Genomic DNA, 18,873 nt, shown 5'->3' on the forward strand with positions numbered 1-18,873 from the left:
CTTCAAAAACTTTCCCTTTGTCACTAGCATCAGGCATGATCTGTGGTAAAATAAGTACTTTGAGTTGACTGTGCACCTGTGGAATACTGCACAAGATCATCACTAGTGACCTCAACAATTTAAAAAAAAACTTTTTTGTTACTTTTCGTTAAATGTTTATTAATCCATTTGTGAATAGGTAAAAATCCTCTGATCGGCTATTTTCACCCTTCCCATTTGACGGGAAAAGAGCGGGGAAGCAGTTAAAATGGGGCGACTCTGTTTCCCCCTCCATTCCTAATTTTAACGGTTTTGGTGGCAGATGAGATGCCTGCTTGTTTCCGGCTGGAGCCTCATTAATTAATCAAATCGGGTTCCATGATGGCTGCCTCGCCAGGTGACACTATCAAGAAGCCAGCGAAGACCTCTAAGGTATTAACAAATAACTTTCCGTAGTGGGGCGGGAGTACTCCTCCAGTGCCTCACAAGGAATGACAAGGCCCCTGCTGTCTCAGGCTCCCTTACCCTGCACCCCCCCCCCCCCACCCCCGAGTCATGAATCCCTTGCAATACTCCCCTCCCACACTTACCTTGCTGCTCACAACCATGTCTTGGTGCCGGTGATCTTTGTCTTTCTCCCTCCTCCTCCCACCCCCCAGCCTGACCCTCTCTGCCGGCCCGCTGCTGCTTTCCATCGGAAACGGCCCAGAAACTGATTGGTGACATTCAAATGAGGCTTGGCAGTTAAAATCTGCCAGACCTCCGATGAAGACTCTTATGCGGATTGCTATCCGCTCCCACCTGGAGTTGAAGTTGACCCTTTCATCTCCTCTATTTGTTCTCCTATCCATGTACCTGATACAGAATTAGGCCTTTTCTGATCATAGCCAGGACACAGTGAATAAGCTGATCTATAAGTAAAACCCAATCATGTTTTTATTGGTTTTAAAATCTTAAACCTTTAAAACTGAACTGAATTTTTATGGCCGTTGTTTCCGCTCACTATTTTAACAAGGACTCCTAAAATACAAAGTAAAAATGGTGTCATCACAGTGCTTTAATGAAGGCTTGTGCCTGTGAGATAGATATAGGCAATTAGTACAAGGTCTGAAAGCATTCATGGTGACTATGTACAAGGGATAATGGGACATGACTGTTACTTTATTGAACGATGTACTATTTATGCATTCTAGCTCCATATATAAATTACTTGTGAGCTTTCTATGAGAACAGTGAACTAATTGCACCTTTATTTCTACTAGTTGATTATGTTGTTGAAATAGCTTTACTAAAAGTCTCCATCAGAACTGATATTTCAGATGATGAGGAACTGTTAATCTACTCATAGTTTACAAGACATTAGTATGCAAACTAGAGCTTAATTCAAAGTGAATGTGAAGAACAAAGCTCCTGCTTAGGGCCCCCGTGAGATATGCATGTAATGAGAGAGCATGCAGTGCTTTCACTCTTTGACCCCTTTTGTACACTGTCTAGAAAGAGATATGGGAGCAGTCAGGTTCCTAACTGAAACATATCCAATCCAATCTTTCCACCTCATTTCTCACAAATTCTCATTACCACTTTCCTTGCTTCACTTTATTTCTGTACAAAGCTTTTTCCCATCTTGACTCCCATTCACATAGCAGTCCTTATTTTTTTTTCTGAACACTGAATCTTTTATTTCATTTTGCCAAGGTTATTAATATTTTGATGTATGACACATGCCAAACCATTAAAATGAATCATTGATCCTCAAACTTTGCATTGCATCCAAACTATTTTGCGAAGATTTACAAATACCCCTATTAATAAGCTAGTTCTCTCTAACGGTTCCTTTACTGCTAGTCCCGTGTTATGTTCAGTGATTAATGTCGACTGAAAATGACATTTTGAAACGCATCTGATGCAATTGGCCTACACGCAACTTGGCATCCAGAGGGTTAATTTACTGCTAAAAGTTGGCACAGAGCCGAATGTTTATGTCAGTTTTGGGGTCGCAGTACCTGACTTTAAATAGTTTCACCCCTGATAAGAGAGAAAATCATCTTCAGGAAAAGTGATCAGGCAAGAAGTGCACTGCTTCACTGCCAGTGTGAGAATTGACACTGCCACCCTGTCGCCATTTGAATTGAGACAGTGGAGGCTTTCCCGACAAACAGGAGTAGTCAAGCTCAAAGTGTGACATTTCAACTCATTCATAGAAATCCTTCGCCTCTGATACCTACATAACACATAGTCATGTGTATTTATAGCCTGAGAAACTATTTTTTTTCCTAACACACACCATGAACACAAGCTATGGGCTCTTTGCAGTTCCAGCTGAGCTGTTCTGCAAAATAACCCTAATACCGTTGTTCATCTGCAGCAACAGAATTAGAAAAGATAATATTTTCCGCTCGGTTGCTCATTTACTATGTTCAGAGCCTAGATGCTGCAATTGACATTCAGCATAGTCATAAAACAACTGTGCATGCTTGTTTCACTAATTCCTTCTCAGTTTTAATTTGGTTATTAATAATTTAGCCAAATTTAGACTTAATTTGAAATTATTCGTCATTTACAGGGACATGCCATATAGTCCCTTCGCACTGTTGCTGTGATTTGTATTTTCGTATTTTAATGGCATTTACTTATTTTAATGTAGACCAGATCTGGTGCATTGTCCTTAAATTTAGCTGTAAAAATTACTTTGTTTCTCTGTTATAATTCCATGCCTAGTTTCCTTGTAATATTTTCAAAAAAATATTGACTTATTTCAGTTGTCCCAGTTCATGGTGTTTTGATTCCACCCTCTCTCACTCACTGTCATACTGATGATACAGAAAATATTGTCTGATGATTAAAGCACTGCCTACAAATCCCCATGACATCAGCCACAAGTCTGTTTATTATGGAACAGTTATTTGTATTCCACAGTTAACTACCAGTCATTAAAGTACATTGATGAGGGAACTTGGGGTGGTGTAGTGGGTGAGTATACAATTTTTCTGCCTGAGAGGCCTGGGTTCAAATCCAGCCCCAATTAGAGTCATAGAGTCATAGAGTTATACAGCACGGATAGAGGCCCTTCGGCCCATCGTGTCCGCACCGGCCATCAGCCCTGTCTACTCTAATCCCATATTCCAGCATTTGGTCCGTAGCCTTGTATGCTATGGAATTTCAAGTGCTCATCCAAATGCTTCTTGAATGTTGTGAGGGTTCCTGCCTCCACAACCCTTTCAAGCAGTGAGTTCCAGACTCCAACTACCCTCTGGGTGAAAAAGTTCTTTCTCAAATCCCCTCTAAACCTCCCGCCTTTTACCTTGAATCTATGTCCCCTTGTTATAGTACCCTCAACGAAGGGAAAAAGCTCCTTAGTATTGATGGAATTAACGTTTCTTTTCTCTGCTGGTTGTAGGGATCTGATGTGAAATGAGTTTTGACGTTCTCAACCTAATACAAAACGACCCACAAATTGGTCCTAACTTACCAATCAGACTTAGAGAGGCCACAGGGATGGATGTGGGGGATAGAAATGTCTCACTGGTTAAGAAGATGTTCTCAGATTATAGTTAAAAGTGGAAAAGTGTAGGATCACCAATACTGATATCGTTGACATTGATGAACATAAATAATTACCCTTCCCTGCACTTCTAGAAAGTGGGCACATTTTTTCAGCTGGTCCTCATTTCTGTGAAGGCAGAAAAATAGCTGAGTGATCAAACTGGTAATCCTATGGTGCATCACTAGACAACTGTCACCTCTAATGGCCCTTCTATATCATTGTAAGTGGTTCCGTAATTTGAGTCAGCTCCTGTTGGTGCTGAATCCAACCATTTAAATGGTTGGCTGGATTTGGCAACAATGTGGCAACTGGACACGTGCAGCACAGCTGGTCTAAAGTGGCATCTGCGACAGCCTTCTCCAAAGTCGGACCATATCTGTACAGGCCGGCCACAGCAATGATTCAAGATAGCTAACCTGATGGGAGCCGTTTAGCTTAGATTTAGTCAGAGGCACTTAGCAAAACTACTTGAGAAAGGTTTCAGTGTCTCCGATAATATTGGCACTAGGTCTACCAAATTTAGAATGTGACCATGGGCCATATTCAGTCCCTAGCCCTGACAATGCAACCCTCAAAGCCCCAGGCAACTCAGTTCTATTTGCTTCTTTATATTTATTATTTTTTTGTCATTTTTGAATTTTGTGGGCCTGAATAGGAACATAAGAACAGGAGTAGGCAATTCAGCCCCTCGAGCCTGATCCATAATTCAATGAGATCTTGGCTGATCTGTATCCCAACTCCATCCTTGACTCCATATCCCCTAATACCCTTGGCTAGGAAAAAAAAATCTATTGATCTCAGATTTAAAATTATTAATTGAGCTAGCAGCTGCTGCTTTTTGTGGGAGAGTGTTCCACCCTTCTACCACCCTTTGAATGAAAACGTGTTTCCCAACTTCTTTCCTGAATGGCCTGGCTCTGATTTTAAGGTTATGACTCCTTGCCTTAGACTCCACCACCAGTGGAAAAAGTTTCTCTCAACGTATCCAATCAATTCCTTTCAAAATCCTAAAATCTTCAATCAAATCACCACTTAACCTTCCATATTCCAGGGAATACAAGCCTAGTTTATGTAAGCTCTCCTTATAATCTAACCCTTGGAGCATTGGTAACATTCTGGAAAATGCTTGGAAAGTGGCGTTAGTCTCATTGATGGACAAATCTTAAATCAAAACACTTGGATCTGTTAGTATACTTAGCTTGAGATATGTGCAAATCAATGGGAACATTGATTTAAACTTTATATGTGGCCCTAAGGCTCCATGGTATGCACCTATGCAGCCCATAAAGACAAAAGCTTGGCGATTCCTGCATTATATGGTTGTCCCAGCTGTGTTATAAAGAGGGAAAAGTCAGATCCACACTGTTGCTATCATACATCATTAAGCCTAAAGTATCCTTAATTGTTGTTGTATTCAATGACAGTTATTCATAGGTCACTGTCATGATCCCTTTCAGTTTACAGTTTCTTCAAATAAAATATAAGTAAGAATTTTCTCTCCCTGTCACTGATATTCCCTTCTCTTCATTTTTCACATCAAGAAATCATGTTACAATCTACCCAACTAAGCAAAAGTCTAATGAAACAAATATAACTGTTAAACAGTTAAACACCATAACACGAGCAACTAATTTAAGATATTTATTCAATAACAACTTGCATTTAAATAGTGCCTTTAACGTAGTAAAACACCTCAAACACTTCATAGAAGTCGAGCCAAGAAGGAGCTAATAGGAGGGGCAACTAAAAGCTTAGTCAAAGAGATGGGCTTTAAGGAGGGTCATAAAGGAGGATAGGGAGGCGGAGAGACGGAGACGTTTAGGGAGAGAACTCCAGAGCATTGGGCCTAGATGACTAAAGACACAGCCCCCAATGGTAGCAGTGGGGGATACATTAGAGGCCAGCAGCTTGTGGGGAACATGCATCAGCAGAGGCACAACATTAAATTGATTGACACGTGCCAGTGTTTACTTGCACTTTTAACTTTTGATTTTAAGTATTTTTATTTAAATGTATATAAATTGGAGGAGTTAAGCTCCAAGCTATTAGGTAGGTATGCTGAACACTATACCAGTACATTACATTCATTCACGGTTTACAAGGTAATGCATTCTATAGTCTAAAAAGACGAAAGTGAAGCCTGAATAATCCAGAGGTAACATATAGAATGTTTTTTTGCTTAAGTTTTTAAATATTCAAATGTCTTGTCATCTTTGTGCTGTACTTTGCAACTAACTTGAAAACAGCAATTGGAAATGAAATGAGATCTCTGTGTGAGGTATCTATATAGGAACAATGATCACCTGCAGGCCCCCTGCGGGCCCATGTGTCATTTAGAATCTGAGTTATGGACATTTCCAGAGAGTAATCACGATACAGATTCCATTTGATTCCAGTTAAAACCAACCGTTGAGCTCTCCATAAAACAAGTTTCATGCATTCCCTATGGGAACTGTTGAAAGTCCATCCCGATTTGCTGCTAGACATTACATTGACTGGGAAATGAGTGCGCGAAAGAGAAGTAGAAATGGAGGCACTAAACTTACTGTAGGAGATGGTGCCGCCACTGCTACTGCCAGAGCTGCATCAAATAGAAAATTGTCTTTTGTGCCACATGTCCTATGTTGTGAAGATAGACAAAAATATCCCTAAAATAAATCAAAATATTTTAAACCAAGGAATAAAATATGTGCATAAGTGCAGTTTAGATGTTCTAAAAGTATAACAAATGGAGAGGACTAAATTACAGTCCCCCGAAGGACTAGCAATTATGTTGCTCATAATCTAAACACAGGCAATCCTGCCTTGCACAAAACACGGTCTATGCTGGCTGACTCTTCACTGAGAGAGGGTGTATCCAAGATTTTACGAAGCTTCTGTGCAATTTTTTTTCCAAACGTAATAATGGTTTCATGGTGCACATTCTCCCAGGTACAGTACATCATAATTTACTCTAGACAAATATATATATATATATTTGTCTTTTGATCAAATTCCAGTTGAACACATGCTTTATCGTGAGTGGGGAGCAGTAACTGGAGAGAGTGGGCCTGTTGTTAGCAGCAACGCACACACATTAAAATTAGCCAATTCATATTTAATGTGCTATGGGGAATGGCAGTGATTAATGGGTCAGTGTAAATGAAGGATAAAACTGTTTGCATGTCTCAAACAGCTAAAATCTGAGATGATCATGTCAGACATTAGAAATAGCACAAGAAAGAAGACTGCAGTTAACACTGGAGTTCATGATAATGTCTTAATGCTAATATATTTAGTCAGCTGAGTAACTGTACTGATGCAGTCGATAAATGTGTGCAGATTAAATAAATGGCATTCCTCATACTGTGATACCACTTTCCTATACCATATCATTATCTTTCAGTCGCACTGCTTCCAAATGATACTGTTTAAACAATTTGACTGTCCTAGTCCTTGAAGCATCTATCTTGTTCTACCCCCTCCCCCTTTTCTAACCAGTCACTGCCACATCATGCTCTTCATTCCAGCAAAACAAGCCATGAACTTTTATTTTTACTCCAGTGCTATATGGGCGGCAGGGGGTATCAAGGGAACTGAAATAGTATAGGTTTTTGTTTCTCTCACCAAGTTGCTTCAAAATGAGCTGATCAAACTCAGTACACGCTCTGTAAAATTAAATGATATCTTGTGTGCGCACTGCCCTTTGCATGCATTCTGAGAGCAAGAGCCAGCATAACATTGTCCAGACTGCCACTGACGTTTGGCTGGTGAACCCAAGACTGATATCTGTTTGTACAACTGGGTAAATTAGATCACTACATCCTGACACATGATGCGTTGCTATGTCGTTGCTGTACGAATGGGCTGCTACATTAAAGTTCTCTATGGTCCAACTATTTGTTCATTTCCACCAGAGTTTGGTGGCATTTTGCCTCCATTAATGTTACTTTTAACCTTATTAATCTTTAATCTTATCAATCTCTTTTGTTTCTTCACATGTTTTATACTTTTCAATCTGTTCGCAAACAGTTTTATCAGTGATTCGTGCCTTGGTTACCAGGCACATCTCACTTTGCTTTAGACTGATAAATAGCCATGAATCCAGAAACATCTAGTTGTAATGTGAAATCAAAGAGACCTCTTCCCATATTGAATCCTAACCCAAACATACCTTTATTTTGTTTTATTTTATTTTTTGAGCTCCATTACATCATCAGTTACTCATTTCCACACTACAAAGATCTTCATGCTTCTCATATGGGTTGTCACAAGCATCTTCAAGCAAGCTGACTCAAACATAATCTTAACCCAGATCAGGTCCAAGACATAAGAACATAAGAAATAGGAGCAGGAGTAGGCCATCCGCCCCTCGAGCCTGCTCCGCCATTCAACAAGATCATGGCTGATCTTCTACCTCAACGCCATTTTCCTGCACCATCCCCATATCCCTTGATGCCTTTAATATCTAGAAATCTATCGCTCTCTGTTTTGAATGTACTCAATGACTGAACCTCCACAGTCCTCTGGGGTAGAGAATTCCAAAGATTCACCAGCCTCTGAGTGAAGAAATTTCTCCTCATCTCAGTCCTAAATGGCCTACCCCTTAGTCTGAGACTGTGACCCCTGTTCTAGATTCCCCAGCCAGGGGAAACATCCTCCTTGCATCTACCTTGTCAAGCCCTGTAAAAATTTTGTATATTTCAATGAGATCACCTCTCATTCTTCTAAACTCGAGAGAATACTTGAGAGTCTACTCAATCTCTCCTCATACGACAATCCCGCCATCCCAGGAATCAGTCTAGTGAACTTTCGTTGCACTCCCTCTATGGCAAGTATATCCTTTCTTAGGTAAGGAGACCAAAATTGTACACAATACTCCAGGTGTGGTCTCACCAAGACCCTATATAATTGCAGTAAGACATCTTTACTCTGGTACTCAAATCCTCTTGAAATAAAGGCCAACATACCATTTGCTTTCCTAATTGCTTGCTGCACCTGCATATTAGCCTTTTTGTGACTCATGTGCAAGGACACCCAGGTCCCTTTGAACATCAACATTTCCCAATCTCTCACCATTTAAAAAATACTCTGCATTTGTTTTTCCTACCAAAGTGAATAACTTCACATTTTTCCATATTATATTCCATCTGCCATGTTCTTGCCCACTCACTTAGCCTGTCTATATCCCCTTGCAGCCTCTTTGCATTCTCCTCACAACTCACATTCCCACCCAGTTTTGTGTCATTAGCAAACTTGAAAATATTACATTTGGTCCCCTCATCCAAATCATTGATATAGATTGTGAATAGCTGGGGCCCAAGCACCGATCCCTGCGGTACCATACTAGTCACAGTCTGCCAACCTGAAAAAGACCCGTTTATTCCTACTCTCTGTTTTCTGTCTGTTAACCAATTCTCAATCCATGCCAATATATTACCCCCAATTCCATGTGCTCTAACTTGTTCACCAACCTCCTGTGTGGGACCTGGGAGTCTAGAACCAGGGGTCACAGTCTCAGACTAAGGGGTAGGCCATTTAGGACAGGAAGACCCACAGGAGGATTGGTGCAGATAAGTCCCGCGGGCCATCTTAACTGCCCACCCACCCAGTTTCTGTCGGGCAGGCAGAGTTAAAATCGGCCCATATATAGAGTGTCTGGAACGAGATGCCAGAGGCAGTAGTAGAGGCGGGTACAATTTTGTCTTTTAAAAAGCATTTGGACAGTTACATGGGTAAGATGGGTATAGAGGGATATGGGCCAAGTGCAGGAAATTGGGACTAGCTTAGTGGTATAAACTGGGCGACATGGACATGTTGGGCCGAAGGGCCTGTTTCCATGTTGTAACTTCTATGAATATGTACACTGAACCCATGTAAAATGGGTGATTTTGGTCTTTGAGAGCTGGTAATATAAAAGGTGCGTTGGAATATTAGCAATTGTAGTTTTGCTTCTTGGAATAGTGCTTGATGTATTACTATTTTCTGAATTACTTTTGTTACATTTGTTTTTGGCCTTAGTTTTTGCAGTTTTGTGTTCTTTTTCTTCCCCGCATTTCTACCTCTGGAGTTCTGGAAGCTGCGGTTTCGTTTACTGCAACCAGATTTCAGAAGAATGGGAATTCCTCCTGATGTCTCTATCCTTTTTTATTTTGGAAGAGGATCTGAGGCAGAATGAGAGGAAGTTCCATATGTATCAGAGGCAGACAGACCTATCTGTCCTTGCCCAAGAAGCTGGGGCCCCAAATTTCTGATGGATCCACACCGCCCGTGGAAGCGCAGTGCAGCAGGCTGCAAGTCCACTGATGTCAGTAGCCACTGACCCCATCCGAACTCCCAGGTCATTAACAAAGGTAGGCCGGGCTGCCTATGCCCATAAGGGTGCCTCAGAAAGCAGTGCAGAAAATTGGAGCAATGCCTTGCCACTCCAATAGGTCTGGAAGAGGTCATTGAAGGGCCGAAGAGAAAAAGAAACTTCGCCCCGCAGAGATTAAATGGGCCAAATGAAAAAGGTAATCTCCTGTGGGATGGATTACCTTTGCTTGCTGAAGTTTTGGGCCTTTCCTCGGACATAAGCAGATCTCTCGCGAGCTGTATGTTCGCTATTAATCCTTTTGTGCCCGGTTATAAGTTGGAGCAATATTGTGTAAATTAATTCTTTCAGAGTTGCATGCAAGCAGAATATTTACCACAAAGAATAACAATGGGGAGAAAGATCAGATGAGCTTTTCCAAGGATCCAGTTCCAGCATCAGCACTCTTTCTATCGTATGAAGTATCCTTCACTAAAATAACATAAGAACATAAGAAATAGGAGCAGGAGTAGGCCATACGGCCCCTCGAGCCTGCTTCGCCATTCAATAAGATCATGGCTGATCTTCTACCTCAACTCCACTTTCCCGCCCGATCCCCATATCCCTTGATTCCCCTAGAGTCCAAAAATTTATCAATCTCAATCTTGAATATATTCAACAACTGAGCAACCACAGCCCTCTGAGGTAGAGAATTCCAAAGACTCACAACCCTCTAAGTGAAGAAATTTTTCCTCATCTTGGTCTTAAATGGCCAACCCCTTACCTTGAGACTATGACTCCGAGTTCTACATTCTCGAGCCAGAGGAAACAGCCTCTCAGTATCTACTCTGTCAAGCCCTCTAAGAATTTTATGCATTTCAATGAGATCACCTCTCATTCTTCTAAACTCAAGAGAAAAAGGCATATTCTACACAATCTCTCCTCATAGGACAACCCTCTCATCCCAGGAATCAATTTAGTGAACCTTCGTTGCACCCACTCTAAGGCAAGTATATCTTTCCTTAGGTAAAGAGACCAAAACTGTACACAGTACTCCAGGTGTGGTCTCACCAAAGCCCTATATAATTGCAGCAGAATCCTCTTACTCTTATACTCCAACCCCTGTGCAATAAAGGCTAACATACCATTTGCCTTTCTGAATTCCAGAGGTGAGGTGAGAGTGACTGCCCTTGACATCAAGGCAGCATTTGACCGAGTGTGGCACCAAGGAGCCCAAGTAAAATTGAAGTCCATGGGAATCAGGGGGAAAACTCTCCAGTGGCTGGAGTCATACCTAGCACAAAGGAAGATGGTAGTGGTTGTTGGAGGCCAATCATCTCAGCCCCAGGGCATTGCTGCAGGAGTTCCTCAGGGCAGTGTCCTAGGCCCAACCATCTTCAGCTGCTTCATCAATGACCTTCCCTCCATCATAAGGTCAGAAATGGGGATGTTCGCTGATGACTGCACAGTGTTCAGTTCCATTCGCAACCCCTCAGATAATGAAGCAGTCCGAGCCCGCATGCAGCAAGACCTGGACAACGTCCAGGCTTGGGCTCATAAGTGGCAAGTAACATTCGCGCCAGATAAGTGCCAGGCAATGACCATCTCCAACAAGAGAGAGTCTAACCACCTCCCCTTGACATTCAACGGCATTACCATCGCCGAATCCCCCACCATCAACATCCTGGGGGTCACCATTGACCAGAAACTGAACTGGACCAGCCATATAAATACTGTGGCTACGAGAGCAGGTCAGAGGCTGGGTATTCTGCGGCGAGTGACTCACCTCCTGACTCCCCAAAGCCTTTCCACCATCTACAAGGCACAAGTCAGGAGTGTGATGGAATACTCTCCATTTGCCTGGATGAGTGCAGCTCCAACAACACTCAAGAAGCTCGACACCATCCAAGATAAAGCAGCCCGCTTGATTGGCACCCCATCCACCACCCTAAACATTCACTCCCTTCACCACCGGCGCACTGTGGCTGCAGTGTGCACCATCCACAGGATGCACTGCAGCAACTCGCCAAGGCTTCTTCGACAGCACCTCCCAAACCCGCGACCTCTACCACCTAGAAGGACAAGAGCAGCAGGCGCATGGGAACAACACCACCTGCATGTTCCCCTCCAAGTCACACACCATCCCGACTTGGAAATATATCGCCGTTCCTTCATCGTCGCTGGGTCAAAATCCTGGAACTCCCTTCCTAACAGCACTGTGGGAGAACCGTCACCACACGGACTGCAGCGGTTCAAGAAGGCGGCTCACCACCACCTTCTCGAGGGCAATTAGGGATGGGCAATAAATGCCGGCCTCGTCAGCGACGCCCACATCCCATGAACGAATAAAAAAAAAACTTCACAGCAGTAAAGCAGTCCCAATCCCCGAATGGCAAACATTAGCATATCTCCTGTTGTCCGTTATTCCTGACTGGTTTATACATTTTGCATTTACTGCATGCAGATTCAAAGATGTGTACCCATTTTCTGTGGACATGATTCAAACTAATAATTTGGGATGTTGGTCCCCAAAAATCATGCTGTTTTTAGTATTTCTGGGGCCTAAATTCAGGGAAAATCACTAAACGGGCCAAAAAATTGGGGCAGAAGCCGCTTTCACCAGTTTTCAGCCCCAAAGTCGATTCCCCCTTCCAGCAATCTTCCTGCCGAATCCTCGTGTCCCTATGGCTCTGAATTTCCTGGTTTTACACTTGCAATGGACTAGGAGTAAGTCAGAATGAGAAATATAAGGTGGAGTTGTTGCCATGATCAGCTCAGAGAGGTGCAAGTGAGGAGTTTTTGAGCCTCACCAAGGTGAAATGTTTGAGGAACAATTACTGCAGCTGGAAACGACTTTATCGAGCAATGTTATATTTTTGGATTCAGCTGACACAGCCTTGGACTTAGCTGCCTATCAGATTGAAACCACCAGGAGATTTTGATCCCCCCCCTCCCCCCCCCCCACAACAGTGAGGGCTTCTCAGGTGTAGGTATGGCATTCTCGATGGGTATATCTTTGCCCACCATTATTATAGAGGAGAAGGAGCAGGAGAAGATGGAGGAAAGGACAGTGAGGGAGCATTTAAGGATGACCCCACCAGATATTTACCACCCCCAACAAATACACAGGCAACACAAGACAATGAGGACATTAGTGAGGAGATGTGCATTAGACAAATATCCTTCACCAAAGAGGTATTAGGGGAGCTCTGCCACCTACCACAGTTATCTGCCCACACAGCTGTCTGCAGCGATGAAGGTGATGACTGCACTCTACTTACACGGCACAGGGTCCGTTCAAGCAGCCACAGGGAAATCTTTATAGTATCAACCAGGGTGCACATTGACTTTTTCATCACAGCAAGGCAACAGCGAGATAGGACCATCCAGTTTTAACAGGGTTCATTGTGCAAGTTAAAATCTCCCCGGCTTCACACTGCCATGGTCAGGGGGTGTTGGCACTCGTCTCAGCCTCCGTCCGATTCCCACTCCAAGTTAAAATTGGGGCTATATCTTTATCTCTTTGTTCAAATCTTTTTACACATCTTTAGAGCAATGCATCTGAGGACATTCACAGAGATATCTTTGCCCCCTGCCAGGCATGTTTAACATACTTAATAGCACTTAAATAAACTTGATAGTTTGTGGGCACACAGTATACAGCACGGTACAGATGACTGATACGTGGCAAGAATTGCAGGCTGAGGTGCTTTGTACCAAACCACTGAGATGGATTGATTGTGACATAGCAACAGGGTAGAGCCAACAGAGCGTCTGACACTTGCCAACAAATGAAGCATCATTTGGTATTTAATGAGAACGCTGCTCTTTCAGAGGAGGTCACGCTGTTTCCAAAGAACACAGCGAGAAAATAAGAACCACTGATCCACCAGAAGGGTCAGTAGTTGGTGCAGATTTCATGGATCACTGTAGAAGAGTGAAGACACAAAGCACTTGGCCATTGTCCAAAACACTGAACTGTCACCAATTTAAGGCACTGTGAACAGTTTACCCCTTTTAATTCCAATGCATTTGTTGATGAATGCCAAAAAGAAACAAATATTCTTCTTCAGATCATTAAATAGTATTGAGATAACATTCTGCCCAGAGCCTGAAATTTTTATGTAGGGATTTTTTTGAACATTTTCCTTGGTAGGATGCATATGGGAGCCTGATAGTCTGGTACTGATGCATATGGGAGCCTGATAGTCTGGTACTGATGCATATGGGAGCCTGATAGTCTAGTACTGATGCATATGGGAGCCTGATAGTCTAGTAGTGTATGAATTTGAATACCTGATAGACTATTACCATATGCATGTGGGTCCCTTATAAACTAGCGCTTGCATGAGTATGAAATCACGGGCACTTTTATACTATAGGAGTGCAGCCTGCAGCAGACATGCAACATTCTCTCTGTGGGCTAATGCTATTTGTACACATATGAAAATGTTCCTGCAAAATAAGTGGAGGCAGCTGGATCTCACACTTGTGCTCTCATCAGAATGATCACTGAGTGAGTTTCTAAAGCAGGATGTGGTGTCCCACCAGATGCAATCTTTGTAAGGGTCTGCACTATTTCAGTAAAGCCTTCCCCCTCCCCATAAATCTCCTGGATATGATTGTCCTCAAAAATGACCAGAGAGGATTCACCACAATTCTGAATTTTGCAGTTTACAAAAAATGAGGCATATTCAAAAATAGGATATCATCTCCTGAACTGGTCTCTTCTGGAGCTACATGGAGCTTGGAAGAAAGTGGCAGTGTAAAAAAGGATCTCTCTCCCCTATAGCAACAATAAAACAATGTTATATAAAAGTGCTAATGATACAGGATGTTTTTTATGCTATCTCTGTGATCACAGGCATAATCAAGCAACCAAAGAGGAATATGCTGCTAAACCAACACTATCTCTCACAGAAAAAAATAGTGCAAGGTGGACTGTGTTGAACTTGGGACTTTCATTAACCATTTGCTCAAAATAATAGGGGCGATTTTAACTTCAGACAGATAATTGGAGGGGCGGTGGAAGGATCCAAGAGAACTGGGCCTTATTTACATGCCAATGGCGAGCTGCGGGCACTCCACTGCAGCTTGCCAGTTGTGGAAAAGCAGGAAGTCGTCCGGCTCTCGGCGTGGGAGCCGGCTGACAGTCGGAACGTGGTGGGGGAGGAAATCTGTGTGGGCCTAGGAGGAGAATTTCTGCTCTTCCTGACCCCGCCATAAAAAAAATGTTGTGGCCCGTTTTCTGAGCTTTAAGGATCCTTTTACAGACTTCTGATTAGGCGGTTCAATGTCTGGTACAAATGGGTGGAGCAATTGGGGTCCTGTGTACGTCATAAACAGATGGGTGCTACCAATGATGGTGATGGCCAAAGTGCCAGTGTAAATGGGGAGGTAAGTGACCCAAAGCCTTCTTGGGCTGCTACTGTTAATTGTATGATTTATATCAATTAGTGTTAATTGTATTTAGGTGGTGGGTATCAATTGAGGACTCTCATATCCTTTTTATAGGAGAGCTTATCCAGGATGTGGTGTGTGTAAGGGGAATCTCTGTGAATAAAGGTTGGAAGCAAGTAAATACCAGGCTCTAGTATTATATCCTTTACCACATGGCTATCCAATTTTAACAGCTACCACCCCATTTACATGAGGCGGAACAAATTAAAGTCAGCCCTTACATTTTCCAGCCCTGCTACATAAAATTCATATGAGAAAATAGCAAAATATCACACAGCACAGAAGGAGGTCATTCGGCCTATCGTGCCTTTGCTGGCTCTTTGAAAGAGCTGTCCAATTAGTCCCACTCCCCCGCTCTTTCCCCATAGCCCTACAAATCTTTCCTTTTCAAGTATATGTTCAATTCCTTTTTGAATCTGCTTCCACCACCCTTTCAGGCAGTGCATTCGAGATCATAACAACTCGTTGCGTAAAAAAAAATTCTTCCCATTATTTAAATAAATAACCTAAATAAATACTATTCAGCTCTAATGAAGGTTTCCCATCAGAAAATCTCTATTAAACAGAGAAGCCGCTTCACTTCATGTGGAGATTTACACTTCAAAGGCATCGACAATGCATGAAACTGCTCCCAGTACATGGCCCATCCACATATCACACGTGATATGTCAAAGGAATCTTCCACCTTTCCATTTTCACCATTAAAAAGTGCTGGCATTTTTAACTATACATGGAATACCTCATGTTAGGGTACAGAAAACCTGGAATTCATGCATAGCACTTAAAACTAACTCAGGAAATATGTTATGTGTTCCACGCAGAAAGATACACAATATACTGTGCAGCAAAAAAATATAGAATCATAGGTTACAGCACAGAAGGAGGCCATTCGGCCCATCGAGTCCACGCCGGCTCTATGCAAGAGCAATCCAGCTAGTCCTACTCCCCCACCCGATCCCTGTAGCCCTGCAAATTTTTTCCTTTCAAGTACTAATCCAGTTTCCTTTTGAAGGCCATGATTGAATCTGCCTCTACCATCCCCTCTGGCAGTGCATTCCAGATACTAACCACTCTCTGTATAAAAAAGCTTTTCCTCATGTTGCCTTTGGTTCTTTTGCCAATCACCTTAAATCTATGTCCTCTGGTTCTTGACCCTTCCGCCAATGGGAACAGTTTCTCTCTATCTACTCTGTCAAGACCCTTCATGATTTTGAACACTCTATCAAATATTTTCCTATACATAAATTCTGTGTGGGATTTCTAATTTTCTGAATTCCTATTGCGGTGAAATAGAAAGTAAAAGGCAGTTTGCGTTCAGCTGACAAGATTTTTATTTTTCAATGCACAACGTAAGCCCTAGCAACAGAAGAAGTGCATTGTGTCCAGGATTGAGTTCACGGCTTTCTTGTGTAGAGAAAATAGGACTTGACAGCAGCTTTGCAATGGAAAGACAGGAGCCACAGATGGGCAGATCAGCAGTAAGCTAAATGTGTACATCGCAGCCCTTTTTCAAAATTGAGCTACTAAGCTTGTTAGCTGGCTTAAACCACATCAAATCCTTTCTGTCATAAAACCTTTTCAATAGCCAAGTTGTGACCTACATTACACAACTGTAGTACCCCATATGGTAGAGACACATACTTAGCATTAAAATTCTTCTTTCTGAACCTGTGAGTCTTCTACTTTAACCATTTTATACTTGTCCAAATGCAAAGTTGCCTATTTCCATTTCCTTTGGACTGTAATGTAACCACAGGTGTGTCCTTTGTGTTGCATAGTGCACTGTGTTAAGAGGTGTTTTACAAAGAACCTTTATACTTGTCCGGGGTCTGTCCCCAGACTTCCTGAACGATGTAATGGGGTTCGGCAGCAAAAGCAGTTCCCCGAGCACAACTTCACTGTATTCTGTCAGCGTGGCAGAAATCTGGTGGATCCACCCCAGATTATGGTCCCTCTGGTGGGAGTCCATCACAATCCCACCGCCCCCCCCCCCACCCCACTTCCTGAAATGGTTCTGCAATGCCATGAATTACTTTGAGGTTGCTGGCAATTTCTACCCTATGAAGTTAATTGTAATACTTAGAATAATGGAGCTGACTGCAGTAATAATGCAGCTTCTAAAATTTAGTTCCAATTTATATGTTCATCCAAATCTGGACTCCATTCCAGTGAACCTGACAATGGAACTCCTCCCCTGCTGATACTGCAGGGTTATTTAAAGCTCATCACTCTGCCAGTGGGTTTTGGATCAATTGTTTGCTGCATTTATACTGGATACTCACTTCCTGAAATGGTTCTGCAATGCCATGAATTGCAAAGCCATGAGGCTCCATTGCTGTGAATACAACCTCAATTATATTGTGGGATAGTTTATGAAATGTAAAAGTGTCTTCAGTAGTGAACACTGAGATGTTAAGCTACTTTTATATAGTGGGGTGCTAGGGCCACAAGTTCCTAAGCCGCAGGTCTCATGCGACCAAAGTAAATTTGCTGGAGTCACTAAGGCCAGTGGCCGAGGAGATCTGTTTTCTACTTGGTTTTCTCTGTGGCTGGCCTTAGCAAATCCAGCAAATTTACTTTGAGGTTGCTGGCAGCTACGAGACCTGCAGATCAGGGGTTGACGGCCCTTGCACCCCACCAAACCCAATATAAGAGCAGCTTTAGATGAACAATGCAGTCAGACTGGCATCTTAAGAAATGATTATTTGGACAATTAATCTGCTGCTTTTGTCTACGTAGTGTCAAGGACTATAAAAATATAAAGAAATGAAAATGAAAAGCACAGAAAGAACAAAACGGGTAGAGCTGAGACAAGGATAATAAGCCACACGGTTTTCGTTGTCATGCTTCATTGATAGAACATAGATCATTAACAGAAGTTACTCTTAATGTCGTTCTTTCAAGAGAGCCTCTTCCGCTTTATCGCTTCAGTTTGTGTTGTCTTTCTCTTCCCTCAGATGACAGTGCCTCTGCAGCCAGCAGCATGGAGGTGACCGATCGAATCGCCTCTCTGGAGCAGCGTGTCCAGATGCAGGAGGATGAGATTCAGCTGTTGAAGTCGGCGTTGGCGGATGTAGTCCGACGCTTGAATGTTTCCGAAGAGCAGCAGGCCATGCTAAACAGAAAAGGACCTACCAAAGGTAACCAAAGGACGGAAAGTAGGATGGTATGAATTAACTGCAAAGATAAGCAAATGTCAGAAGCACACACTGCACTGCACACATCTTGAAAAATAAAATCTCACAAGTGATTCAGGTGAAATCCACATGAAACTCAGGAGCTGTCGTGATACTGAGCTGCCTTTTCCCATTGATTAGCATAGAGGAAGCAGGACCCAGGTGACTGAAAGTAAAGAGGACAATTCGCAAGAGGCCAGTGAGGAATGGAGCGATGTAGAGCTTGAAGAGATTGCACAGGTTGTCTGGTGATGCCATAGGGATTTAATGACAAAAAAGAATGAGGATTTTAAATTTGAGGCATTGGGGAACAGGAGGCCAATGTAGGTCAGCAAGGATGAGGGGTGATGGGTGAGTGAGACATAACATGGGACAGGATACATGCAGCAGAGATTTGGACAAGTTGCAGTTTATGGAGGATGGTGTTGGAGCAGCTTAGTCTA

General features: G+C 42.6%; 1 protein-coding gene across 5 annotated transcripts in view; it reads left to right on the forward strand.

Moving 5' to 3' along the window:
• Positions 1-18,873, forward strand: part of eml1 (EMAP like 1) — a 196,160-nt gene that overhangs the window by 103,990 nt on the left and 73,297 nt on the right. For all 5 annotated transcript variants that reach the window (XM_067991785.1, XM_067991781.1, XM_067991782.1 and 2 more), the window contains exon 2: positions 18,212-18,394. In XM_067991785.1, the coding sequence (XP_067847886.1) occupies positions 18,212-18,394 (183 nt within the window). The remainder of the gene's footprint in view (positions 1-18,211; positions 18,395-18,873) is intronic.

The sequence above is a fragment of the Heptranchias perlo genome, chromosome 10 (assembly GCF_035084215.1).
Source record: "Heptranchias perlo isolate sHepPer1 chromosome 10, sHepPer1.hap1, whole genome shotgun sequence".
Classification (NCBI taxonomy): Eukaryota; Metazoa; Chordata; class Chondrichthyes; order Hexanchiformes; family Hexanchidae; genus Heptranchias; species Heptranchias perlo.